The 27,761-nt window shown below is 40.8% G+C and overlaps 1 protein-coding gene across 7 annotated transcripts in view; it reads right to left on the bottom strand.

Moving 5' to 3' along the window:
- Positions 1-27,761, bottom strand: part of Rbcn-3B (WD repeat-containing protein Rbcn-3B) — a 210,905-nt gene that overhangs the window by 103,848 nt on the left and 79,296 nt on the right. For 5 of the 7 annotated variants that reach the window (XR_011393733.1, XM_070098348.1, XM_070098351.1 and 2 more), the window contains 4 exons: positions 18,826-19,013; positions 16,641-16,797; positions 5,658-5,795; positions 3,814-3,882 (listed from right to left, as the gene is read on the bottom strand). Coding sequence is in view for 6 of the 7 variants with exons in the window: in XM_070098348.1 (XP_069954449.1) it covers positions 3,814-3,882; positions 5,658-5,795; positions 16,641-16,797; positions 18,826-19,013 (552 nt within the window). In the remaining variant the exon portion in view is untranslated. The remainder of the gene's footprint in view (positions 1-3,813; positions 3,883-5,657; positions 5,796-16,640; positions 16,798-18,825; positions 19,014-27,761) is intronic. The other 2 variants (XM_070098352.1, XM_070098353.1) reach the window with 1 other exon arrangement.

Raw genomic sequence — 27,761 nt, 5'->3', positions numbered from 1 at the left:
TGCACTCTAAAGGAGGGGTTTGTGATATTAGCAGTTTGGAGGGATATGTTGTGTATCTTTATACGTATATGCTTCTAAACTGTTGTGTTCTGAGCGCCTCTGCAAAAACAGTGATTATGTGTGAGTGAGGTGAAAGTGTTGAATGATGATGAAAGTATTTTCTTTTTGGGGATTTTCTTTCTTTTTTGGGTCACCCTGCCTTGGTGGGATTTGGCCGACTTGTTGGAAAAAAAAAAAAAAAAAAAAAAAAAAATACAGGGAGAAGACTTGGGACTCATCCTCAATCCCTCCAAGTGTGAAATCATCACAGCGAACCAGGAAATAATCAATGCTGTGCGAAGAATCCTCCCGGAAGTCTCAACTACAACTCCGTCCAACAGTACCCTCTTGGGGGCACCGCTGGATCACCAGGCCATCGATACTGTCCTCAGGGACAAATTGAATGACCTGATGAGAATGGAGGAGAGAATAAGCGATCTTGATGCCCATGATGCTCTGTATCTCCTCAAAAGGTGTCTTACTATGCCAAGACTCACTTACTTCTTGAGGTGTGCACCCTCTTTTGACAACCCAACACTCGATGAATATGACGCACACCTGAGATCAACTTTTAAGAAGGCACTGAACCTGTCACTAGAGGATGAGCAATGGGATCAGGCAACCCTCCCAGTGCAACTGGGAGGTATAGGAGTGCGTAAAGCAACGCATGTTGCTTTACCTGCTTTTCTGTCTTCGTGTTTGGCTTCCAGTGCATTAGTCAAGAAGATAGTGCCCGAATGCTTGAGAGACTTGGTAGGAGCTCAAGACCCCAGGTTTACTGAAGCAGCGATTCGGTGGGACACCCTTACAGACTCTTCCAGTAGACCAGCTCCTCCCAAACCGATCATGGAAAAAATCGCCAACACAATGCTCTCCAATGCTTCAGGAAAGAACAAAGCTCGTCTCCTGGCAGTGAAGGCACCACACTCAGGAGATTTCCTGTTAGCTGTTCCCAATTCCTCCCTGGGCACCCGTCTCGACCCACAGGCCATTCGGATTGGTGTTGCTCTTCGCCTAGCCGCCCCCATCCTCACCGAACATAGGTGTATTTGCGGCAGGGCGACAGCTGATCAATTTGGACTTCATGGTCTCGTGTGCCACACAGCAGAAGGGAAGTATGCCAGACATGAGGAGATCAATGACATAATAAAGAGAAGCCTCGCCACAGCCCGTTACCCAGCTCAACGGGAACCCCAAGTACAGAGGTCTGATGAAAGTCAAAAGCGTCCTGATGGAGCCACTATGCTACCCTGGAAGGATGGAAAGCAGATTGCCTGGGACTACACCTGTGCTGCCACATTGGCAGACACCTACTTGCCATACTCTGTAGTGGAAGGGGGTGGAGCTGCCAGCCACAGGGAGACCCAGAAGATCCGAAAATATGAAGACCTTCCCCCTTGCTATAACTTCATTCCAATAGGGTCGGAGACCCTTGGAGCATGGGGCAAGTGTGCTCTAAAGTTCCTCAAAGAGCTGGGTGAAAAGCTCATCATAGAAACCAAGGACCACAGGGCGACCAGCTTCCTCTTTCAGAGACTCAGTGTTGCGATCCAGAGAGGAAATGCCTGCAGCATTCTGGGCACACGGCCCACCGCAGGGGAGCTGGACGAAGTATTCGAGATGTAGCTCTGAGTTACCTATGTTGTTTTACTTTCTGATGTATTTTTGTGAATGTTTGGCCAATGTATTTTGTCTTTAAATAAAACATACCTGAAATATAGGGGGTGGTAGGAGAAAATTCTCAAACAGCTTCAGGGAGAACCTTGAGTTTTCCCTGAAGCAAGTTTATCCTTTTCTCTGAGGATGAGGGTCCCTATGACAGTTCTAGAGGTGGTACCTCCCTATATTTTATATATATATAATATAATATATATATATATATATATATATATATATATATATATATATATATATATATATATATATATATATATATATATATATATATATATATATATATATATATATTATATATATATATTTATATTTTTTTTTTCAACAAGTCGGCCATCTCCCACCGAGTACCTATTTTTGGTGTTCCATGTTTTGGTTGGCTTTCAATTGAGCCATTATTCCACCCACCAGTGACAATCGCCATCATGTTGAACATAATAAACAATGGCTCAATGTGAAGCCAACCAAAACACGGAACACCAAAAAGAAGGTGCTGTATAAGCAGGGTCTTCCTGTACTGAAAACATTTTATACACAATTTCATTTTTTTTTTTTTAACAAATTGGATGAATTCCATTGAGACAGGGTGACCTAAAAAGAAAAACAAAAGTTTCTCTTTTTTAATTTACTAAGTATACAAATGAAGGGATTATTAGCCCCTTGCTCCTGGCACATACAATTTCATAATTCTTATCTTATAACTAGATGTCAGTAATTCTACCAACATAAATACTGTAATCTTAGCTATGGAAATTTTTTATTGAAGAATAAAATGTAATTCTGTTTTAACCCACACCTGGTGGCTGTACAATGTGTCCTATATTGTATTAGAAAACCAACCTAAAATTACTATAACAAGGGCTATAGTAACCTTATGCTTGAAATATACATTTGACTATCAAAAGGCACTCAAGTAGCAATTGATGGTGAAGTAATGCACATTGTGGCCCCTGCTATCCGCCACTAGCATAATCGCAAACTTAAAGCATTCACACACATTTCCTTCTTTTCATTACCCAACCCTAGTGGGCAATAGCCAATGTAATACTGATCTTCTTGACCACAAATGATGCTTTATGATCACAAAGCCAAAGGCAGGCTTATGAACAAGCTTATATCGAAATGTATTCTACTGCTGAGCTATAGAACCACTGATACAGTAATGACAAACCTCATTCAATACTTATGAAAAACAAAGTACACACGTCTCATTAACTTCATGCAACTGATGGGTAACAATACTTAAGTTGCTTCTGTATAATGACTAATAATAAGCAACTCTGTGGTAATAACCTATCACATTAAGTATTATCCCACTCATGCTTCTATATTCTCTCACATTTCTATCATAAAGACTAACTCCACAAAAATAATAGGAAGAGATGATAAATATATATATATATATATATATATATATATATATATATATATATATATATATATATATATATATATATATATATATATATATATATATAATATATATATATATATATATATATATATATATATATATATATATATATATATATATATATATATATATATATATATATATATATATATATATATATATATATATATATATATATATATATATAATAATAATGCAACCATGAACAAGTGGTATTTAAGCAATAACACACTGCAGCTAGCCGTAGGATCGAACCCGTGATGTTTTGGCCTGCCTCATGGGAAGCAAGTCAAAATTCACGACACACTAAACCACTGGACCATATGGTCCAGTGGTTTAGAGCATTTGATTCTCCATTGAGAGCGTTTGATCCTCTGGCTAGTGCAGTGCGTTAGATATATGCATGTTTTCCCTTAGTCATAGCTTGTGCAATTAAGTAGAAAAATGGATGAGAGCTCAAACAATATCCATGCACATAGCAGGCCCAACGCTGAATTCTTCTGCTTATTCGCAGACAGTCATTCATTATGACTCATCTTTGGTTTGTGCAATTATATTATTTTTTCCTTCTGTGGCAAGATCGCAAAGTTCTCTGATACCTGAGATACCATGCGTAAAACCTAAAATCGAGCAATGAGCGAATAAAAATTGAAAAACAAAAATTATACAAAGTTCTTGAGCCTTACCGTGTTTATCCTTTTCTTTCATCTTCTTCTCCATCTCTCCAGCTTTGTCCTTCACCTTACCGAAGAATTCTGCACCACCAGTCACACCACCATCCCAAACACACCAAATGGAAATGTCCAAGGTGGCAGAATCAGCAAAGCCCACAGAGAAAGTCAGGAAGAGATATACACAACACCACAATTACTGAATGTCAGACAGCCCACGGTGTACTGCAGAAAATTTAATTACACTTAGTCATCAAGACCCTAGACAGCCACACTATGTACACATGCTGGAATCCCATTGAAGATGGTCAACAGACTGGTATATTACCAGCAGACAGTATATAAGCACTACAAGAACCCACATTTGATAACAGAAATTTACAGATTTTTTCAAAGAAAAATGCCACTAAAAATTGCAAATTCTTCATGTACACATTATGCCTGCCATGTACATAAGAAAATTTATACACTGTTGAAATACATAACAAAGCAAGACCTTAAGGTTAGAAAGGGGAATACAGTGGTACCTCAAATTTCAGCCGAAATTTGTTCCAGAAGGAAGTTCGAGTGCCGTTATCAAAAGAATTTGTTCCCATAAGGAATAATGTAAATTAGATTAGTCTGTTCCAGACCCCCAAAAATACACTTACAAAAGCACTTACAAAAATTCACTTACATAATTGTTCGAGGTGGGAGCTGTTCGAAATTCGAGGTACCACTGTACTTTATTTCAAACCCATCTTTTAAGTTTTTTTTAACACATTGGCCAGGAAAAAAAGGAATATCATTATCATAACTACAAACTTATGAAGTTTTGAAACTGCACTGAAGTTACAATCAAAACTTGAAGTGGCATATTTCCCCTCACTGTATTTCTAAGTGTAATTAAACTTCAATCAATACAGAGGTTAGTCTATTGTTATATCAAAGTATTTCCAATTGGCAAAACTACGCAGGCAATATTATCACCAACAAACCCAAATAACACTAAACACTGATGTGAGAACTGTACAGGTGCTTCACGACTTACAATGGTTCAACTTAAGATATTTCAACTTTACGATGGTGCAAAAGCAATTACTTTGGAGATGAAACTTACGAAGGCGGCAAGGCCATAACTTGTATTCATTTATTTACTTTTCAATACTGGTATATTTGGTTACAGTGATTATTTGTTTATTTATTTATTCAGTGAGAGTTATTATTTATTTAGAAGATCACATTCATATTCAACTTACAATATTTTCAACTTACAATGGATTTGTCAGAACGTAACCCCATCATAAGTCTTGGAGCACCTGTACAGATGTTATTCAGGCTAAGATGTATAACACTTCAACCTGTCTTAATAATATTTTTATTGTATATGATAAAACAAGTTAAGAATTAGTAAAATTTAATCAATTATACATTAACACCAATAAATTCAATAATGCATAAAGGTAAGAAAATGGTTTTTACGATTGAAAATAAACTGGAGAACCACCAAAAAGGCTGGGTAAGCAAAACGTTAAAAGTCCGTTTCCACTGTAGTGTTGCAGCTGCTCTACCAGAGGTCCTGAGTCACAGTCAAGTGCCATATTTTTAGGAAAATGAGGCAAACACTCACATGTTTACCCACAAACTAGAGAAAGAAATACTATAGCATAACCAAAGAGTGGTAAAAAGATTTTTTTTTCAACATACCGGCTGTCTCCCACTGATACATACAGCAAAAGGAGATTTTTATTAATCAGTTTCACCTGCTTGATAGCCATGTGTACGCAAAAAGAAGTCCAAATAAAAGTTTCCTTTTCCTGTACGTGTCCGTTTACTCCAGATTAGATGAAGGAACCCTAGACTGTAAGCTTAGCACTGACCTGCGATTTTCTTTGCTGCTTCTGGTGAAGCAGGATGAGTAAGCACGTTCATGCGCTGATACTGACTGCTCATGATCAACTCGTTGGCTTCGAGGGTCCCAGGAGACATGAGGGTGTATTCATCACTCAGGAGCTGAACTGCAACACAAAACTCTTCATTAAGGAGTTGAACTGCAACACAAAATTCTGGAAACCATAAATTAACAAAACATTCATTAAAAAGGGCAAGACAGGAGCAGAAAATGCAACAAACTTTGAAAAGTGTTGTAAATAATGTACACACATTCGAGCAATTTAGAAGCCTTGCACAGCATTATTTATATATATTTTTTTGGGCTTAGTAAGCTTCCTTAACCCATAAACGGTCCAAACCTATACGTATATACGTTCTTACCGTGAGTGCCCCATACGAATATAAACGTTTTATTTTTCCTGCCTTCTAATATGGCACGATTGGCCTGAGATGCCTTGTCAGCATAGAATGGTCATAACACTCAGTGTGCATTGTACATATTAACAAAATCTGGGATCACTTAATACCTTGTGGGAGCACCAGTTCAAATGAGCGCCAGCTAGAGCAAACAGCGCAGCAAACACCTGGGATTCACTGATTTCATGTAGTATTAACTCTCCCATTTTATGAGGAAAGTGATGTTGACCCCGAGTTTAGTGGCTTTGAGGTGGATGTGGCCATAAGGGGTTGATGAAATATCAAAAAACCTCGATAATATCCCATGTGCAATATTTGTGCAACACCCTTTCAGAATGTCTTATAACCTATGCCCTAAGTAAAGACAAACAATTCTGGAATGTAATACTTGTTCAGCAGGTTGGGTGGTAGGCTGACTGGCTGGCCGGCCACCTGGCTGGCTGGCCGGTTACTAGCAGCTTGGCTCCGTTTGTTTGTCTGTCTATGTCTATCTCTGTCTGTCTCTATCTCTGTCTCACAGGTACACATAAATACAAGTATACATAGTGTAAATTACCTAGGATAACCCAAAAAATCCAGACAAAGTGCTATACTCTGCTTGAAGATACGAGTAAACGTGATTATGCAGTCTTATGGCTCTCTCTGAGACAGAGAGCTAGATGGATAGACAGATAGACAGGGAGCTTGACAGACAGGGACCAGGAGCTTGGACTGGACCCCTGAAATCTCAACTAGGTGAGTACAGACAAATAGACAGACAGACATGTTTGTGTACCAGCGAAAACAAAGCAAGGCCGATGCTCATCAAATGTCACCTCTAATCTTATCAAGTCTCATCACAGCACCCACGTGTATGCTCATCAAATGCCAGCTCTTATCAAATGTTATCTTATCATGTCACTGTCAGGGGTGGACTGAGGCTTGTTTTTATGTTTCAAGGGTGGTGGTGGTGATGGGACGACGACGACTACGACGATGACTACCACTACTACTTCTACTACTACTACTACTACTACTTCTTCTTCTTCTCCTCTTCTTCCTCTTCCTCTTCTTCTTCTTCTTCTTCTTCGTCGTCGTCTTCTTCTTCTTCTTCCTCTTCTTCTTCTTCCTCTTCTTCTTCTTCTTCTTCCTCCTCTTCCTCTTCTTCCTCCTCCTCTTCTTCTTCTTCTTCTTCTTCCTCCTCCTCTTCTTCTTCCTCCTCCTCTTCTTCTTCCTCCTCCTCTTCCTCCTCCTCCTCCAAAACATTGCTGGGACCTATAAATACTTTGTATATATTCCAAGACAATAGTAAATGGCCAAGGCAGGTGTAAATGTCCACGTGTCAGTGTGTTTGTGACAATCTGAATACAATTTCAGTACCTAATACTAGTGTCAGAACAAAGACTGGTTATGAAATGACAAGAACTATGATAAGTTGTAATTATCAGAACATAAAAATTATATAAAATAACATGAAAAACAGAGAAAAAAAGGTATATCGGCAACACTTCTGCAAGCAGCAGGACTCGACGTTGCTGTCACGTGAGCATCCAGTGCCAACTTCTCGGCCTCATATTTCTGTAAGTACTGGTCCTAATTTTTTTTATCCTATAACACTTAGAAAAATGTGCTCTTTATTTTCATTAAAAAAAAGATAAGATTTTGTTGGGATTTTTAACCTGTAGGGTTAGCCACCTAGGATAACCCAAAAAAGTCAGTGCATCATCAGGGACCATCTGTCTTTTTTCCATTGTGGTCCTTCAATCCAGGATGTGACCCACACCAGTCCACTAACACCCAAGTGTCTACTTACTTGCTAGGTGAACGGGAACAGCGAATGTAAGGAAACACAACCAATGTTTCCAACCGGCCAGGGATCGAACAATGGACACCCAGTGTCTGAGGCAAGAGCATTGCCTACGAGGACAGGAGTGGCTTCTTCATGCCATTAGGACTGAAGAGGTCACTCCTAGTGTAACATTTCCTATAATAAATGTCCTGTACCGAACACAAGTGTCTTTTTCCACATCTTGTTGGTGTCACCATGTCATTGTTCAAGCTGTAAGTGAATGAAAATTTCAACTTGTCTCTAAAGTGCACACACACACAGACACACAGACACACACACAGACACACAGACACACACACAGACACACACACACACACACACACACACACACACACACACACACACACACACACACACACACACACACACACACACACACACACACACACACACACACACACACACAACAGTAGTATAGGCTAAGCTGGGAAAAATGAGGATGAACTTCAGAAATCAAGCCAAAGAAAGGTTCTATAAAGTCAATCTTCACATGTATGTGACTAGTCCTTAAACACAGTGCAGGTGTAAAACAAGTAAACCCGTATCTACCCAAACACACGGCAAACCATCTAAAACCTTTAATGGTACGCACCTAGACAAGTACCTGACCCAAGATGACCGAGATGTAAGCATAAGTCAGGAGAACTAGATTTCCTGTTCTTCAAGAAATGCAAAACTAGAAATACAGATCTAGCAATTTTTGCAGTGTTTTTGTAGTTTTTTGAAGTGTTTTTGTAATTTTTTCAATGTTTAGCAGTGTTTTGTATTGTTTTTGTAGTTTTTTGTAATATTTTTGTATATAAAAAATAAAAAAAAAAAAAAAAAACTGTTCCAAGGTGTGGACAGTTTTGACAAGGACAACTTTTTACAACAAAGAGGATCCAGAACATGCTGACACATATGAGAAAGCTTCTGTACAAGCGTTCAAAGTATAATATGCACAGTACATTTGTTTCAAGACAGTCTACTGAAACAGAGAAGACACTGAATGGGCGGTAGGACTGAATGCACTGGCCTGGAGTGTTAGGACTCGCTTGTCTTGGGGTCATCAACTGGACAAGATTGTAATAATTGTAATGCGTGTTGTAAAAGTCAACTAAAATGCCGGGAACAATGGGCTAGTAACCCCTTTTCCTGTAAAGATTACTAAAAAGAATAAGAAGAAGAAAATTGTCAAAGTGGGAAGTCTGAATGTGCGTGGATGTTGTGCAGATGATAAGAAAGAGATGATTGTGGATGTTATGAATGAGAAGAAGCTGGATGTCCTGGCTTTAAGTGAAACAAAGCTGAAGGGGGTGGGAGAGTTTCAATGGAGAGGAATAAATGGGATTAGGTCAGGGGTTTCAAATAGAGTTAGAGCTAAAGAAGGAGTAGCAATAATGTTGAAGGATAAGCTATGGCAGGAAAAGAGGGACTATAAATGTATTAATTCAAGGATTATGTGGAGTAAAATAAAGATTGGATGTGAAAAGTGGGTTATAATAAGTGTGTATGCACCTGGAGAAGAGAGAAGTGTAGAGGAGAGAGAGAGATTTTGGGAAATGTTGAGTGAATGCGTGGGGAGTTTTGAATCAAGTGTGAGAGTAATGGTGGTTGGGGATTTCAATGCTAAAGTGGGTAAAAATGTTATGGAGGGAGTAGTAGGTAAATTTGGGGTGCCAGGGGTAAATGTAAATGGGGAGCCTTTAATTGAGCTATGTGTAGAAAGAAATTTGGTAATAAGTAATACATATTTTATGAAAAAGAGGATAAATAAATATACAAGGTATGATGTAGCACGTAATGAAAGTAGTTTATTAGATTATGTATTGGTGGATAAAAGGTTGATGGGTAGGCTCCAGGATGTACATGTTTATAGAGGGGCAACTGATATATCGGATCATTATTTAGTTGTAGCTACAGTTAGAGTAAGAGGTAGATGGGAAAAGAGGAAGGTGGCAACAACAAGTAAGAGGGAGGTGAAAGTGTATAAACTAAGGGAGGAGGAAGTTCGGGCGAGATATAAGCGACTATTGGCAGAAAGGTGGGATAGTGCAAAGATGAGTAATGGGGGGGTTGAAGAGGGTTGGAATAGTTTTAAAAATGCAGTATTAGAATGTGGGGCAGAAGTTTGTGGTTATAGGAGGGTGGGTGCAGGAGGAAAGAGGAGTGATTGGTGGAATGATGAAGTAAAGGGTGTGATAAAAGAGAAAAAGGTAGCTTATGAGAGGTTTTTACAAAGCAGAAGTGTTATAAGAAGAGCAGAATATATGGAGAGTAAAAGAAAGGTAAAGAGAGTGGTGAGAGAGTGCAAAAGGAGAGCAGATGATAGAGTGGGAGAGGCACTGTCAAGAAATTTTAATGAAAATAAGAAAAAATTTTGGAGTGAGTTAAACAAGTTAAGAAAGCCAAGGGAAAATATGGATTTGTCAGTTAAAAACAGAGTAGGGGAGTTAGTAGATGGGGAGATGGAGGTATTAGGTAGATGGCGAGAATATTTTGAGGAACTTTTAAATGTTAAGGAAGAAACAGAGGCAGTAATTTCATGCACTGGTCAGGGAGGTATACCATCTTTTAGGAGTGAAGAAGAGCAGAATGTAAGTGTGGGGGAGGTACGTGAGGCATTACGTAAAATGAAAGGGGGTAAAGCAGCTGGTACTGATGGGATCATGACAGAAATGTTAAAAGCAGGGGGGGATATAGTGTTGGAGTGGTTGGTACTTTTGTTCAATAAATGTATGAAAGAGGGGAAGGTACCTAGGGATTGGCGGAGAGCATGTATAGTCCCTTTATATAAAGGGAAAGGGGACAAAAGAGACTGTAAAAATTATAGAGGAATAAGCTTACTGAGTATACCAGGAAAAGTGTACGGTAGGGTTATAATTGAAAGAATTAGAGGTAAGACAGAATGTAGGATTGCGGATGAGCAAGGAGGTTTCAGAGTGGGTAGGGGATGTGTAGATCAAGTGTTTACATTGAAGCATATATGTGAACAGTATTTAGATAAAGGTAGGGAAGTTTTTATTGCATTTATGGATTTAGAAAAGGCATATGATAGAGTGGATAGAGGAGCAATGTGGCAGATGTTGCAAGTATATGGAATAGGTGGTAAGTTATTAAATGCTGTAAAGAGTTTTTATGAAGATAGTGAGGCTCAGGTTAGGGTGTGTAGAAGAGAGGGAGACTATTTCCCGGTAAAAGTAGGTCTTAGACAGGGATGTGTAATGTCACCATGGTTGTTTAATATATTTATAGATGGGGTTGTTAAGGAAGTAAATGCTAGGGTGTTTGGGAGAGGGGTGGGATTAAATTATGGGGAATCAAATTCAAAATGGGAATTGACACAGTTACTTTTTGCTGATGATACTGTGCTTATGGGAGATTCTAAAGAAAAATTGCAAAGGTTAGTGGATGAGTTTGGGAATGTGTGTAAAGGTAGAAAGTTGAAAGTGAACATAGAAAAGAGTAAGGTGATGAGGGTGTCAAATGATTTAGATAAAGAAAAATTGGATATCAAATTGGGGAGGAGGAGTATGGAAGAAGTGAATGTTTTCAGATACTTGGGAGTTGACGTGTCGGCGGATGGATTTATGAAGGATGAGGTTAATCATAGAATTGATGAGGGAAAAAAGGTGAGTGGTGCGTTGAGGTATATGTGGAGTCAAAAAACGTTATCTATGGAGGCAAAGAAGGGAATGTATGAAAGTATAGTAGTACCAACACTCTTATATGGGTGTGAAGCTTGGGTGGTAAATGCAGCAGCGAGGAGACGGTTGGAGGCAGTGGAGATGTCCTGTTTAAGGGCAATGTGTGGTGTAAATATTATGCAGAAAATTCGGAGTGTGGAAATTAGGAAAAGGTGTGGAGTTAATAAAAGTATTAGTCAGAGGGCAGAAGAGGGGTTGTTGAGGTGGTTTGGTCATTTAGAGAGAATGGATCAAAGTAGAATGACATGGAAAGCATATAAATCTATAGGGGAAGGAAGGCGGGGTAGGGGTCGTCCTCGAAAGGGTTGGAGAGAGGGGGTAAAGGAGGTTTTGTGGGTAAGGGGCTTGGACTTCCAGCAAGCATGCGTGAGCGTGTTAGATAGGAGTGAATGGAGACGAATGGTACTTGGGACCTGACGATCTGTTGGAGTGTGAGCAGGGTAATATTTAGTGAAGGGATTCAGGGAAACCGGTTATTTTCATATAGTCGGACTTGAGTCCTGGAAATGGGAAGTACAATGCCTGCACTTTAAAGGAGGGGTTTGGGATATTGGCAGTTTGGAGGGATATGTTGTGTATCTTTATATGTGTATGCTTCTAGACTGTTGTATTCTGAGCACCTCTGCAAAAACAGTGATAATGTGCGAGTGTGGTGAAAGTGTTGAATGATGATGAAAGTTTTTTCTTTTTGGGGATTTTCTTTCTTTTTTGGGTCACCCTGCCTCGGTGGGAGACGGCCGACTTGTTGAAAAAAAAAAAAAAAAAAAAATGTAAAGTAAAAGGACACAAGTGCAACTAATGTGACATTTATTGTGGCAACGTTTCGCTCTCCAGGAGCTTTATCAAGCCATGGGCACAGAGGGTATATAAAGGCTCTGAGTGAGGTGCAATACTAGTGAGGTACCATTTCGATGTTCACTAGTGGTAGTAGTAGTAGTAGTAGTAGTAGTAACAAAAATAATACAATATGGTAGAGCAATTAATTCGTACATGAGTAAAAGGATATAAAAGCTATTACTTGGGTAACATAAAAATAGGTTGGACAAATATAGACTGGAAAGAGACAGGTTTTTTCAGTGTTCACTCTCTGTAATGTGCTTTGTGTAGTATAACAGAAGAGACTATGTGATGGCAGGGTTTACTGTTTTCAGGAGGATTCTTGCTAAGACTTCGGAGATGGTGAAGCTGCCGTTGTTTTGTTTAATTGTATTCGAAACAGCGATCAGTGCTGATTCAAGGCACTTGCGTCTGCGGAAATTAGTTTCTTTGATCACTAATTGGGCGTCTCTGAAATTCATGAGATGATAGGTGGAATTTCGGTGTTGTACACAGGCGTTGTTTAAGTTGTCGTTCCTACATGCGTAAATGTGTTCATTGAGGCGGGTGTCGAGGTTTCTTGCTGTTTCACCTACGTAGATCTTGTCACAGCTTCCACAGGGTATAGTGTAAACTCCTGCATTGACTGGTTCGTGGTGCTTGGGTTTTGTCCTGGTTAGATCCTTTATTGAAGTGCTAGAAGCGAGGCAAAAATTTTGCCTCGCATACCGCTCAAAAACCCGCTCACCGCTGTTCGTCTGAGACGCGTCCAATGTGCGCCTTAGCCAGCCTCACATGTTCCGCCGGTGGCATTGTTTACCAGCCAGCCTCCGCGGTAGCATCCAAGCATACAATCGTAACATTTCGTATTATTACAGTGTTTTTGGTGATTTTATCTGGAAAATAAGTGACCATGGGCCCCAAGAAAGCTTCTAGTGCCAACCCTACAGCAATAAGGGTGAGAATTACTATAGAGATGAAGAAAAAGATCATTGATAAGTATGAAAGTGGAGTGCGTGTCTCCGAGCTGGCCAGGTTGTATAATGAACCCCAATCAACCATCGCTACTATTGGTGGTACAGCTGCTGCTGCTGCTGCACTGTCAGCTGCTGCTGCTGCGGTAGCATCGTCTGCTGCTGCTGTAGCATCGTCTGCTGCTGCTGTAGCATCGTCTGCTGCTGCTGTAGCATCGTCTGCTGCTGCTGTAGCACTGTTGTTGGTGTGGCTTATTGAGAATATACCAAGAAACAATTAACCCCCAGAGGATTTTCCACCCAGGATAACCCAAAAAAGTCAGTGTCATCGAAGACTGTCTAACTTATTTCCATTGGGGTCCTTAATCTTGTCTCCCAGGATGCAACCCACACCAGTCGACTAACACCCAGGTGAACAGGGAAAAATGCCTGGAACTAGTGCTCATATTGGTGAATTTAAAGCCAGCAAAGGTTGGTTTGAGAGATTTAAGAATCGTAGTGACATACACAGTGTGATAAGGCCTGTTCTGGAAGAAAATGCCAAACAGGACCTACAGTACTCAGGAGGAAAAGGCACTCCCAGGACACAGTGTCTCATCAGTCATTGCTGCATCTTCAATAAAGGTAAGTGTCATTTATTCTTCATTTAGTAGAGTAGTACATGCACAATATATACTGTGCATGTACTACTCTACTATTGTGCATGTATCCTTCTCTTTGTGTGTAGGAAAATGTATATTTCATGTGGTAAAATTTTTTTTTTCATACTTTTGGGTGTCTTGCACGGATTAATTTGATTTCCATTATTTCTTATGGGGAAAATCCATTCGCATACCGATTATTTCGCATACCAATGAGCCCTCTTGCACGGATTAAAATCGGTATGCGGGGGTCCACTGTATAACTTTGTTGGGAGCGGTGTTGATGCGTGGAGAATTAATGATCTGAAGAGCTCTTTTCTTGCAGTCTTTGATGAAAAAAGAAGGAAAATGTAACTCAGTGAATGTTTGGTGAATGTATGTACATTCCTCATCAAGAAACTCAGGACTACAAATTCGGTATGCTCTTAGGAAAAACCCGATGATGATGCCTCTTTTGGTCTTGGTATCTTGACTGGAATAGAAGTGTGTGAGATCATTTTTATTGGTGGGTTTCCGATAAACTTGAAATCTTAGGTTGTTGTCTACTTTGTGAATGAGGACGTCGAGGAAAGGTAGCTTGTCATTGGACTCTTCTTCTAGTGTGAACTGGATCGCTGGTTCAACTGCGTTGAGCCTTGCCTGAAGATCCCGTACATCAAAACGTTTTGGAGTTATTACGAGGACATCGTCCACGTAACATAACCAAGTGACGCTTGAAAGGATGATGTTGGCGAAGTGTTCAGACTCTAGGTGTTCCATGTATAAGTTGGCTAGGATGGCACTTATGGGGGACCCCATTCCCATGCCGTAGGTTTGTTTGTAGAGCTTGTTATTGAAAGAAAAACAGTTGAAATTAACACAGAGTTCAATCAAGTCAACAAAATCTCCGGGAGGTAGAGAAAGATTAAGGTCCTGATTGACTTTACGTCGTAGAACCTCGATGGCTTTTTTGGTAGGTACTTTGGTGAAGAGGGAAGTCACATCCAAACTGCTTAGTTTCTTGTTACGGATGGAGAGGTTACGGATGCAGTTGAGAAGGTCACCTGAGTGTTTAAGATGAGCGGGGCTGATGGTCCCCAGAAGGCTCCCAACAAAGTTATAATTCTTCCCAACAGCCAGGTTGCACTAAACGTCTCAAAAGTACTTTCACAAGCTAACACCAGAGTCGCCATCGCTTCTAGCACTTCAATAAAGGATCTAACCAGGACAAAACCCAAGCACCACGAACCAGTCAATGCAGGAGTTTACACTATACCCTGTGGAAGCTGTGACAAGATCTACGTAGGTGAAACAGCAAGAAACCTCGACACCCGCCTCAATGAACACATTTACGCATGTAGGAACGATAACTTAAACAACGCCTGTGTACAACACCGAAATTCCACCTATCATCTCATGAATTTCAGAGACGCCCAATTAGTGATCAAAGAAACTAATTTCCGCAGACGCAAGTGCCTTGAATCAGCACTGATCGCTGTTTCGAATACAATTAAACAAAACAACGGCAGCTTCACCATCTCCGAAGTCTTAGCAAGAATCCTCCTGAAAACAGTAAACCCTGCCATCACATAGTCTCTTCTGTTATACTACACAAAGCACATTACAGAGAGTGAACACTGAAAAAACCTGCCTCTTTCCAGTCTATATTTGTCCAACCTATTTTTATGTTACCCAAGTAATAGCTTTTATATCCTTTTACTCATGTACAAATTAATTGCTCTACCATATTGTATTATTTTTGTTACTACTACTACTACTACTACCACTAGTGAACATCGAAATGGTACCTCACTAGTATTGCACCTCACTCAGAGCCTTTATATACCCTCTGTGTCCATGTATTGTTTGTAATGGCTTGATAAAGCTCCTGGAGAGCGAAACGTTGCCACAATAAATGTCACATTAGTTGCACTTGTGTCCTTTTACTTTACAAACTGGACAAGACCCGGGCCAGGACAGTACTGGTAAACCTCATCCAATCCCCACCTGTTCTGTGGTCTGTCTGCAATCACATTATTATGACTTCGTGAGTCAGTCTACCGGAAGCAAACAGGCATGCCCAAAAGCTGGAGCTCATCCCCCTCAAACTCCAATAGCCAAATTCTTTTTTTAATTCTTGATGAAAGTTAAAATATAAATTTATTAAAATTTGTATCTTAAACATTCATCACTATGGTTCCTTCTGCTCACTACTCTAGTGGAAGCCTTATTCAATTATCTTAAAATTCAACTGCAGCCTTTGAGTATAATGGACAGAATTACATTAGTAGTGCATTTCACAAGACACTAAACCCATGCAAGTAATGGTGGAGGTTCAATCCTTTGCCCTTTAATCCCAGCCTAGTCTCTGAGCCAAATGATTTTGAATGCTGAAAATTACAAAGCTTAGAAAATATTCAACTTGAGTCAGCTTGCTTTAAGCACCTGAATCAGCCTGTCTTAAGCACCTGAATCAGCCTGTTTTAAGCACCTGAATCAGCCTGCTTTAAGTACCAGAATCAGCCTGCTTGAAGCACATGAATCAGCCTATTGTAAACACCTGAATCAACCTGTTTGAAGCACCTAAAATACTCAAACTACCAACACAACACTATTGTGAGTAACTCACCAATTAAAGCTTCAATATCAAAGAAGAGGACGTGAGAGTTGGCATCCTGTTTATTTGTACGGAGTCCTTGAATCATGAGTGGACACGTCCTCATTTTGGAGCTGTCATGGATGTCCTGCTGGTTGTTTTGCTCTCCCAACACCTGCTGGATCCCCCGCTGAAAAACATAACATAGAGCTGGATTAAGATTTTGTAGGCCCCAAGGCTACAGGTACTGTGAGGGGCCACAGTGATATTTTCAAAGGGAAAAAATTAATTACAACAGTCAACAGTTCATCATATATGTGATGTTGGGTCACCCTGCTTCAGTGAGAGACGGCCGGTGTGTTGAAAAAAGAAAAATACAAGTTTACAGCAATAACTGTGAATACTTTTCATTTAATCTTTAGAGGCTGCAGCCCTTGATGCCCGTGCCTTGATCCAGGCCTGACAGAACCCCATTTTTTCACACCACAATAACAAAGACAACAAAAAATGGAGATAAATGGCATAAATACCAAACAATGGAAAAATATAGATGCAACACAATGTGACTGCTACTGATGTCATTTCATCAATGAGCAACAAAGAGCCCACTTCTCAATCCTATTTTTGCCTGACCTGTTTCTAAAGCCACCCAAGGATTTTGTTTCAAAACAACACACCTAACTTGACTTTTCATGTCACTATGCTCCTTATATAAAGGGAGCTTCCTACATATAGGCAGCTTATATTTTGTCAATAAGGATCTTATATTGCATCACTCTCTCCACATGCTTGAATAAAAGTGTCATGAACACTGGATTAACCCTTAAACTGTCCAAACATAGATCTATGTTCACTCACGTAGCAATCTGAACATATATCTACTTTTTTTTACACAAGAAAGCACGTAAATTTGAATGTAGATCTAAATTCGGAGCGCTACGCGAGTGAACATAGATCTACGTTTGGTCGCTTTAAGGGTTAAAGGCGAGAACTCACTTAAAATGAAAAATGAAATACAGATACAAAGAAATCTGTAGATTTAGGCCTTGTCCAGAGACCCCCTAATCTACTGAAGAAGATCTCAAACTGAGGCTGAAATATACAGCTCTCTCTTACTTGCATTTTATTCTTCAGTTCCAGTTGGATTTTTTCAAATTTTACAATAGAAGAAAAGGAATGGCAAAATCTACAGTCAAAGACTAGAATATTTCTGAAGTTATCCTACACAAGATGGCTCAGGTAAAGTGTAAAGATAGTTTATATTGTAGCTAATGGAAGAAATCACAATACAGCCTCAACTCACTTAGCGACGTACTTGTTTACCAATGACAAGGACTTACGATGGGCTCTCTGACCAGTATGCATACCTAAATAATGTATATTAGAGCTGATTTTCCTCTACTCTGTTTATTACAATATACAGTACACTTCTGTATAAACATTTAAAAAATATACTAAAAATGTTATAAATGGTGCAAGGATGACATTAAAACAATATCAAAGATGGTTGACATTAACCCACTACCATTAAAGTATACTCCTTGTTTAGTGACGAATTCGTTTACTTACGCTGTATTAGCAATGGAACTCTGTCATTAAGTGAGGAGAGGCTGTAATCGTGTGATTGCAAATACAGTAGAACCCCAGTAACTGTGGATTCAGTTTCTTTAGTTTCAGTTATCCACGGTTTATTGTCACCTGAAAATAACCATTAATTTTTCTTAATGACACCAAAGTGTAAAAGTAGTGATGATGACAGTTCTTCAGAGCCTAAGAAAAGTGCTTCTCATCAGTAAAGAAGTGATAATTCTCATCTTATTGTTCATAATTTATCAATTAAACTTTATCACAGGTATGTAAATGAAAAATGACTTATATATATATAGAGTTTGCTACTAATCGCGGTTTCAGATATCCACGGTAGGTCTTGGGCTGTATCACCCGTGGATACAGGGGGACTACTGTAAATAAAAATATCACAGTGAAAACAGGAAAAAACACTTGAGCACTTTCATGTGCTTACACACACATCGTCAGAAGAATAGGTGTTCCTCTAAAAAAGTGTGTTTAAGCACATGAAAGCACTCAGGTGTTTTCTTTGTGGTATTTTTATTTTTTAACACATCGGTCATATCTCTACATCATAGGTAATATGAAAATACAAAAGAAAAGCAAATCGGCAGAAAAGCCTCTTCAAAATAAGGTTTCAAGAGGTTACCTGTGCTGCATGTCTAATGGCAGCCAAGTTTCGATGCCTGAGACCTCTGAAGAGGTGAACAGCAGGGTTGGCAAGCCCAGCTTCCGAGCTTGCACCGCCACTACCACTGCCAGAGGCTGTCAAGTGCTCATCACAAGCTCCCAAGACCTCTTCCGCTGTCACACCTTGGAGGACGCGATCCAGATGACCTATTCAAAAATCCTGATAAGTCTTTGCTTCTATTCTTGCTTCTTGAGGGTAAACTCCATCTCACAGCTCACCTTCTCAGTTCTCATCAACACAAACACAAACACACACACATACACATGATGGAAGAGATGGAAGGGAAGGGATAGACTCAAAAGTGTCCCTGTTTGCAGATGATGTGAAGTTAATGAGAATTAAATCAGATGAGGATCAGGCAGGACCACAAAGAGACCTGGAGAGACTGGACATGTGGTCCAGCAACTGGCTTCTCGATTTCAACCCTGCCAAATGCAAAGTCATGAAGATTGGGGAAGGACAATGAAGACCATAGACGGAGTATGGGCTAGGTGGCCAAAGACTGCAAACCTCACTCAAAGAGAAAGATCTTAGGGTGAGCATAACACCGAGCATGTCTCCGAAAGCACACATCAACTAGATAACTGCTGCAGCATATGGGCGCCTGGTAAACCTGAGAATAGCGTTTCGTTACCTTAGTAAGGAATCGTTCAAGACACTGTACACTGTGTACGTCAGGCCCATACTGGAGTATGCAGCACCAGTTTGGAACCCACACCTGGTCAAACATGTCAAGAAATTAGAGAAAGTGCAAAGGTTTGCAACAAGGTTAGTTCTGGAGCTCAGGGGAATGTCCAACGAAGAAAGGTCGAGGGAAATCGGCCTGACAATGCTGGAGGACTGGAGAGTCGGGGGAGACATGACAACGACATACAAAATACTGCGTGGAATAGATAAGGTGGATAGAGACAGGATGTTCCAGAGAGGGAACACAGAAACAAGGGGTCACAACTGGAAGCTGAAGAATCAGATGAGTCAAAAGGATGTTAGGAAGTACTTCTTCAGTCATAGAGTTGTCAGGAAGTGGAATAGTCTAGCAAGTGATGTAGTGGAGGCAGAAGCCATACATAGCTTTAAGACAAGGTATGACAAAGCTCAGAGAGAGAGATAGAGAGATAGAGAGAGAGGGAGAGAGAGAGAGAGAGAGAGAGATAAAGAGAGATAGAGAGAGAGATAGAGATGAACTGATGAACTTATTCCACCTCTAAATCGACAGGATGGGACCACCTCTACTAGTAGTCAAGAGAAGGCGGACCTCTTTGCTGAACACTTTGCTACCAAAATGCAAGTTCCTGATCCAGCAAGGGACCCTCCTTGGCTAGCTGCAAGAACTGTGTCAAAACTGTCAGTGGTGATAATAAGGCAGGAGGAGGTGCATTTCCTTCTTAAATCGCTTGACCAAGAAAAGGCTGTGGGCCCAGACAAGTTGAGCCCAAGATTGTTGAGAAGATGTGCAGACCAGCTAGCAGCACCTCTAACTCGCATCTTTCAGCACTGCCTAGTACAGTGTAAATGGCCCTCTCTATGGAAAGAGGCAAATGTAGTCCCTGTTCACAAAAAGAAGAGCAGAGCAGAAATCAGCAACTACAGACCAGTGTCACTCCTGTCAATCACTGGTAAGATCCTTGAGACAATAATCTCAAGACAAATGACAGTTTTTTGACTACCACTCACTACTTTGTGATCGTCAATATGGCTTCAGGAAAGGTTACTCTGCTGCTGATCTGTTGTTAAACCTCTCCACTAAGTGGCACCAGTCACTGGATGAATCCAAAGTCAGCTGTGTGGTAGCACTGGACATTGCTGGCGCTTTCGACCGGGTGTGGCACCAGGGCCTCTTAGCAAAACTTCAAGCACTGGGAATTGCAGGCTCTACGCTATGTCTCCTCAGTGATTACCTTCATGGTAGATCTCTAAGTGTAGTTCTCAATGGAACGGAATCAGCAAGACATCCTATTGGGGCAAGTGTTCCACAAGGAAGCGTGCTGGGTCCATTGTTATGGAATGTCTACTTCAACGACCTTCTTCATCTCATCCCAGAATCACATGCATATGCAGACGACTGTACACTGACATTCACTTATCCAAGAGAAGAAATGCCAGCTGCTCTAAGCTACATCAATCACCAGCTGAGAGCTATATCAGCTTGGGGAAATAGATGGCAAGTAACATTTGCACCTGAGAAAACGCAAATGATGATCGTCTCTAGGCACCATGATGGTAATGCTGGTGCAGTAGTAAGGATGAATGGGAGGATGTTGGCACCTGGAGAAGAAGTTGATATCCTTGGGGTGAAATTTGACTCCAAACTAACCATGAAGAACCATGTTGTAAATCTTGCAAACAAGGCAGCCAGGAAGCTTACAGCACTTCGCCGTATCTCGCATCTGCTTGACAGTAGGGGTTGCAAGATCCTGTACGAGGCACAAGTACGCTCACACCTTGAGTATGCTCCACTTTCTTGGTTTGCCTGCCCCCCCTCTCATCTGCGACTCCTTGACAGAGTAGAGAACAGAGCAAGACGTCTCATCTCTCGCCTGGACCCATCCTGGATAGATCTGTCATTTCAGCAGAGCCTTCAACATAGGAGGGATGTGGGTGGCCTTACTGTTATGTACAAGGCCAATATTGTCAAAATACCACACTTGGATCCACTTCGAGGACAGCGTGAAACAAGCTTTTATGCCACAAGACGGGCAGAAAGCAGCAACTTCACTCTGGCTGTACCCTTCTCCAGAACATCACTCCATCTGAGATCATACATACCCAGGATGACTCGAGTATGGAACACATTCGTACAGCATAACGATGTCAACGAGATAAAGTCAGTTGATCAAATGAAAATGCTGGCCCACAGATGGCTCCAACTTCATCCTGTTCCCTACTTGTATGTCTCATAACAATAAAAATGCTTTCAAATGAGCTGATGTAGGTAACAGCTCTTAGCTTGCCAATAAAGTTAGGAATCCTTAACCTGTAAATAGCTGTCAATAAAGCTAGGGATCCTTAACCTTGTCAAACCCTGTGTAAAAAAGAGAGAGATAGATAGATAGAGAGAGATAGATATATATATCATAGGTAGTAGGTTGGTAGACAGCAACCACCCAGGGAGGTACTACCGTCCTGCCAAGTGAGTGTAAAACGAAAGCCTGTAATTGTTTTACATGATGGTAGGATTGCTGGTGTCTTTTGTCTGACTCATAAATATGCAAGATTACAAGCATGTCTTGCTACTTCTACTTACACTTAGGTCACACTACACATAAATGTACACGTTTATTTGTACGCACTCATCGGAGTTTTCTTTGATTTTATCTTAATAGTTCTTGGTCTTATTACTTTTCCTTTTATATCCATGGGGAAGTAGAATAAGAATCTTTCCTCTGTAAGCCATGCATGTTGTAAAAGTCAATTAAAATGCCGGGAACAATGGGCTAGTAACCCCTTTTCCTGTAAAGATTACTAAAAAGAATAAGAAGAAGAAAATTGTCAAAGTGGGAAGTCCGAATGTGCGAGGATGTTGTGCAAATGATAAGAAAGAGATTGTTGTGGATGTTATGAATGAGAAGAAACTGGATGTCCTGGCTTTAAGTGAAACAAAGCTGAAGGGGGTGGGAGAGTTTCAATGGAGAGGAATAAATGGGATTAGGTCAGGGGTTTCAAACAGAGTTAGAGCTAAAGAAGGAGTAGCAATAATGTTGAAGGATAAGCTAGGGCAGGAAAAGAGGGAATACAAATGTATAAATTCAAGGATTACGTGGAGTAAAATAAAGATTGGATGTGAAAAGTGGGTTATATTAAGTGTGTATGCACCTGGAGAAGAGAGAAGTGTAGAGGAGAGAGAGAGATTCTGGGAAATGTTGAGTGAATGCGTGGGGAGTTTTGAATCAAGTGTGAGAGTAATGGTGGTTGGGGATTTCAATGCTAAAGTGGGTAAAAATGTTATAGAGGGAGTAGTAGGTAAATTTGGGGTGCCAGGGGTAAATGTAAATGGGGAGCCTTTAATTGAGCTATGTGTAGAAAGAAATTTGGTAATAAGTAATACATATTTTATGAAAAAGAGGATAAATAAATATACAAGGTATGATGTAGCACGTAATGAAAGTAGTTTGTTAGATTATGTATTGGTGGATAAAAGGTTGATGGGTAGGCTCCAGGATGTACATGTTTATAGAGGGGCAACTGATATATCGGATCATTATTTAGTTGTAGCTACAGTTAGAGTAAGAGGTAGATGGGAAAAGAGGAAAGTGGCAACAACAAGTAAGAGGGAGGTGAAAGTGTATAAACTAAGGGAGGAGGAAGTTCGGGTGAGATATAAGCGACTATTGGCAGAAAGGTGGGCTAGTGCAAAGATGAGTAGTGGGGGGGGGGGGGTGAAGAGGGTTGGAATAGTTTTAAAAATGCAGTATTAGAATGTGGGGCAGAAGTTTGTGGTTATAGGAGGGTGGGGGCAGGAGGAAGGAGGAGTGATTGGTGGAATGATGAAGTAAAGGGTGTGATAAAAGAGAAAAAGGTAGCTTACGAGAGGTTTTTACAAAGCAGAAGTGTTATAAGAAGAGCAGAGTATATGGAGAGTAAAAGAAAGGTGAAGAGAGTGGTGAGAGAGTGCAAAAGGAGAGCAGATGATAGTGGGAGAGGCACTGTCAAGAAATTTTAATGAAAATAAGAAAAAATTTTGGAGTGAGTTAAACAAGTTAAGAAAGCCTAGGGAAAGTATGGATTTGTCAGTTAAAAACAGAGTAGGGGAGTTAGTAGATGGGGAGATGGAGGTATTAGGTAGATGGCGAGAATATTTTGAGGAACTTTTAAATGTTGAGGAAAAAAGGGAGGCGGTAATTTCATGCACTGGCCAGGGAGGTATACCATCTTTTAGGAGTGAAGAAGAGCAGAATGTAAGTGTGGTGGAGGTACGTGAGGCATTACGTAGAATGAAAGGGGGTAAAGCAGCTGGAACTGATGGGATCATGACAGAAATGTTAAAAGCAGGGGGGGATATAGTGTTGGAGTGGTTGGTACTTTTGTTTAATAAATGTATGAAAGAGGGGAAGGTACCTAGGGATTGGCGGAGAACATGTATAGTCCCTTTATATAAATGGAAAGGGGACAAAAGAGATTGTAAAAATTATAGAGGAATAAGTTTACTGAGTATACCAGGAAAAGTATACGGTAGGGTTATAATTGAAAGAATTAGAGGTAAGACAGAATGTAGGATTGCGGATGAGCAGGGAGGCTTCAGAGTGGGTAGGGGATGTGTAGATCAAGCGTTTACATTGAAGCATATATGTGAACAGTATTTAGATAAAGGTAGGGAAGTTTTTATTGCATTTATGGATTTAGAAAAGGCATATGATAGAGTGGATAGAGGAGCAATGTGACAGATGTTGCAAGTATATGGAATAGGTGGTAAGTTACTAAATGCTGTTAAGAGTTTTTATGAGGATAGTGAGGGTCAGGTTAGGGTGTGTAGAAGAGAGGGAAAATACTTCCTGGTAAAAGTAGGTCTTAGACAGGGATGTGTAATGTCACCATGGTTCTTTAATATATTTATAGATGGGGTTGTAAAAGAAGTAAATGCTAGGGTGTTCGGGAGAGGGGTGGGGTTAAATTATGGGGAATCAAATTCAAAATGGGAATTGACACAGTTACTTTTTGCTGATGATACTGTGCTTATGGGAGATTCTAAAGAAAAATTGCAAAGGTTAGTGGATGAGTTTGAGAATGTGTGTAAAGGTAGAAAGTTGAAAGTGAACATAGAAAAGAGTAAGGTGATGAGGGTATCAAATGATTTAGATAAAGAAAAATTTGATATCAAATTGGGGAGGAGGAGTATGGAAGAAGTGAATGTTTTCAGATACTTGGGAGTTGACGTGTCGGCGGATGGATTTATGATGGATGAGGTTAATCATAGAATTGATGAGGGAAAAAAGGTGAGTGGTGCGTTGAGGTATATGTGGAGTCAAAACACGTTATCTATGGAGGCAAAGAAGGGAATGTATGAAAGTATAGTAGTACCAACACTCTTATATGGATGTGAAGCTTGGGTGGTAAATGCAGCAGCGAGGAGACGGTTGGAGGCAGTGGAGATGTCCTGTCTAAGGGCAATGTGTGGTGTAAATATTATGCAGAAAATTCGGAGTGTGGAAATTAGGAAAAGGTGTTGAGTTAATAAAAGCATTAGTCAGAGGGCAGAAGAGGGGTTGTTGAGGTGGTTTGGTCATTTAGAGAGAATGGATCAAAGTAGAATGACATGGAAAGCATATAAATCTATAGGGGAAGGAAGGAGGGGTAGGGGTCGTCCTCGAAAGGGTTGGAAAGAGGGGGTAAAGGAGGTTTTGTGGGCGAGGGGCTTGGACTTCCAACAAGCATGCATGAGCGTGTTAGATAGGAGTGAATGGAGACGAATGATACTTGGGACCTGACGATCTGTTGGAGTGTGAGCAGGGTAATATTTAGTGAAGAGATTCAGGGAAACCGGTTATTTTCATATAGTCGGACTTGAGTCCTGGAAATGGGAAGTACAATGCCTGCACTTTAAAGGAGGGGTTTGGGATATTGGCAGTTTGGAGGGATATGTTGTGTATCTCTATACGTATATGCTTCTAAACTGTTATATTCTGAGCACCTCTGCAAAAGCAGTGATAATGTGTGAGTGTGGTGAAAGTGTTGAATGATGATGAAAGTATTTTCTTTTTGGGGATTTTCTTTCTTTTTTTGGGTCACCCTGCCTCGGTGGGAGACGACCGACTTGTTGAAAAAAAAAAAAAAAAAAAAAAAATTCAGGGAAACCGGTTATTTTCATATAGTCGGACTTGAGTCCTGGAAATGGGAAGTACAATGCCTGCACTTTAAAGGAGGGGTTTGGGATATTGGGAGTTTGGAGGGATATGTTGTGTATCTTTATACGTATATGCTTCTGAACTGTTGTATTCTGAGCACCTCTGCAAAAACAGTGATAGTGTGTGAGTGTGGTGAAAGTGTTGAGTGGTGATGAAAGTGTTTTCTTTTTGGGGATTTTCTTTCTTTTTTGGGTCACCCTGCCTCAGTGGGAGACTGCCGACTTGTTGAAAAAATATATATATATATATATAAATATAGGGAGGTACCACCTCTAGAACTGTCGTAGGGACCCTCATCCTCAGAGAAAAGAATAAACTTGCTTCAGGGAAAACTTAAGGTTCTCCCTGAAGCTGTTTGAGAATTTTCTCCTACCACCCCCTATATTTCAAGTATATTTTATTTAAAGACAAAATACATTGGCCAAACATTCACAAAAATACAACAGAAAGTAAAACAACATAGGTAACTCAGAGCTACATCTCGAATACTTCGTCCAGCTCCCCTGCGGTGGGCCGCGTGCCAAGAATGCTGCAGACATTTCCTCTCTGGATCGCAACACTGAGTCTCTGAAAGAGGAAGCTGGTCGCCCTGTGGTCCTTGGTTTCTATGATGAGCTTTTCACCTAGCTCTTTGAGGAACTTTAGAGCACACTTGCCCCATGTTCCAAGGGTCTCCAACCCTATTGGAATGAAGTTATAGCAAGGGGGAAGGTCTTCATATTTTCGGATCTTCTGGGTCTCCCTGTGGCTGGCAGCTCCATCCCCTTCCACTACAGAGTATGGCAAGTAGGTGTCTGCCAATGTGGCAGCACAGGTGTAGTCCCAGGCAATCTGCTTTCCATCCTTCCAGGGTAGCATAGTGGCTCCATCAGGACGCTTTTGACTTCCATCAGACCTCTGTACTTGGGGTTCCCGTTGAGCTGGGCAACGGGCTGTGGCGAGGCTTCTCTTTATTATATCATTGACCTCCTCATGTCTGGCATACTTCCCTTCTGCTGTGTGACACACGAGACCATGAAGTCCGAATTGATCAGCTGTTGCCCTGCCGCAAATACACCTATGTTCGGTGAGGATGGGGGCGGCTAGGCGAAGAGCAACACCAATCCGAATGGCCTGTGGGTCGAGACGGGTGCCCAGGGAGGAATTGGGAACAGCTAACAGGAAATCTCCTGAGTGTGGTGCCTTCACTGCCAGGAGACGAGCTTTGTTCTTTCCTGAAGCATTGGAGAGCATTGTGTTGGCGACTTTTTCCATGATCGGTTTGTCCCAGTGGGACTGTTTGTGCTGTTTGGGAGGAGCTGGTCTACTGGAGGAGTCTGTAAGGGTGTCCCACCGAATCGCTGCTTCAGTAAACCTGGGGTCTTGAGCTCCTACCACATCTCTCAAGCGTTCGGGCACTATCTTCTTGACTAATGCACTGGAAGCCAAACACGAAGACAGAAAAGCAGGTAAAGCAACATGCGTTGCTTTACGAACCCCTATACCTCCCAGTCGCACTGGGAGGGTTGCCTGATCCCATTGCTCATCCTTTAGTGACAGGTTCAGTGCCTTCTTAAAAGTTGATCTCAGGTGTGCGTCATATCCATCGAGTGTTGGGTTGTCAAAAGAGGGTGCACACCTCAAGAAGTAAGTGAGTCTTGGCATAGTAAGACACCTTGTGAGGAGATACAGAGCATCATGGGCATCAAGATTGCTTATTCTCTCCTCCATTCTCATCAGGTCATTCAATTTGTCCCTGAGGACAGTGTCGATGGCCTGATGACCCAGCGGTGCCCCCAAGAGGGTACTGTTGGACGGAGTTGTAGTTGAGACTTCTGGGAGGATTCTTCGCACAGCATTGATTATTTCCTGGTTTGCTGTGATGATTTCACACTTGGAGGGATTGATATATATATATATATATATATATATATATATATATATATATATATTTTTTTTTTTTTTTTTTTCTACAAGTCGGCCGTCTCCCACCGAGGCAGGGTGACCCAAAAAAGAAAGAAAATCCCCAAAAAGAAAATACTTCATCATCATTCAACACTTTCACCACACTCGCAC

The sequence above is a fragment of the Cherax quadricarinatus genome, chromosome 62, assembly GCF_038502225.1.
Source record: "Cherax quadricarinatus isolate ZL_2023a chromosome 62, ASM3850222v1, whole genome shotgun sequence".
NCBI classification, from domain to species: Eukaryota; Metazoa; Arthropoda; class Malacostraca; order Decapoda; family Parastacidae; genus Cherax; species Cherax quadricarinatus.
The sequence above is the reverse complement of the archived record's forward strand: the minus strand, read 5'-3'. Positions and strand labels throughout refer to the sequence as shown.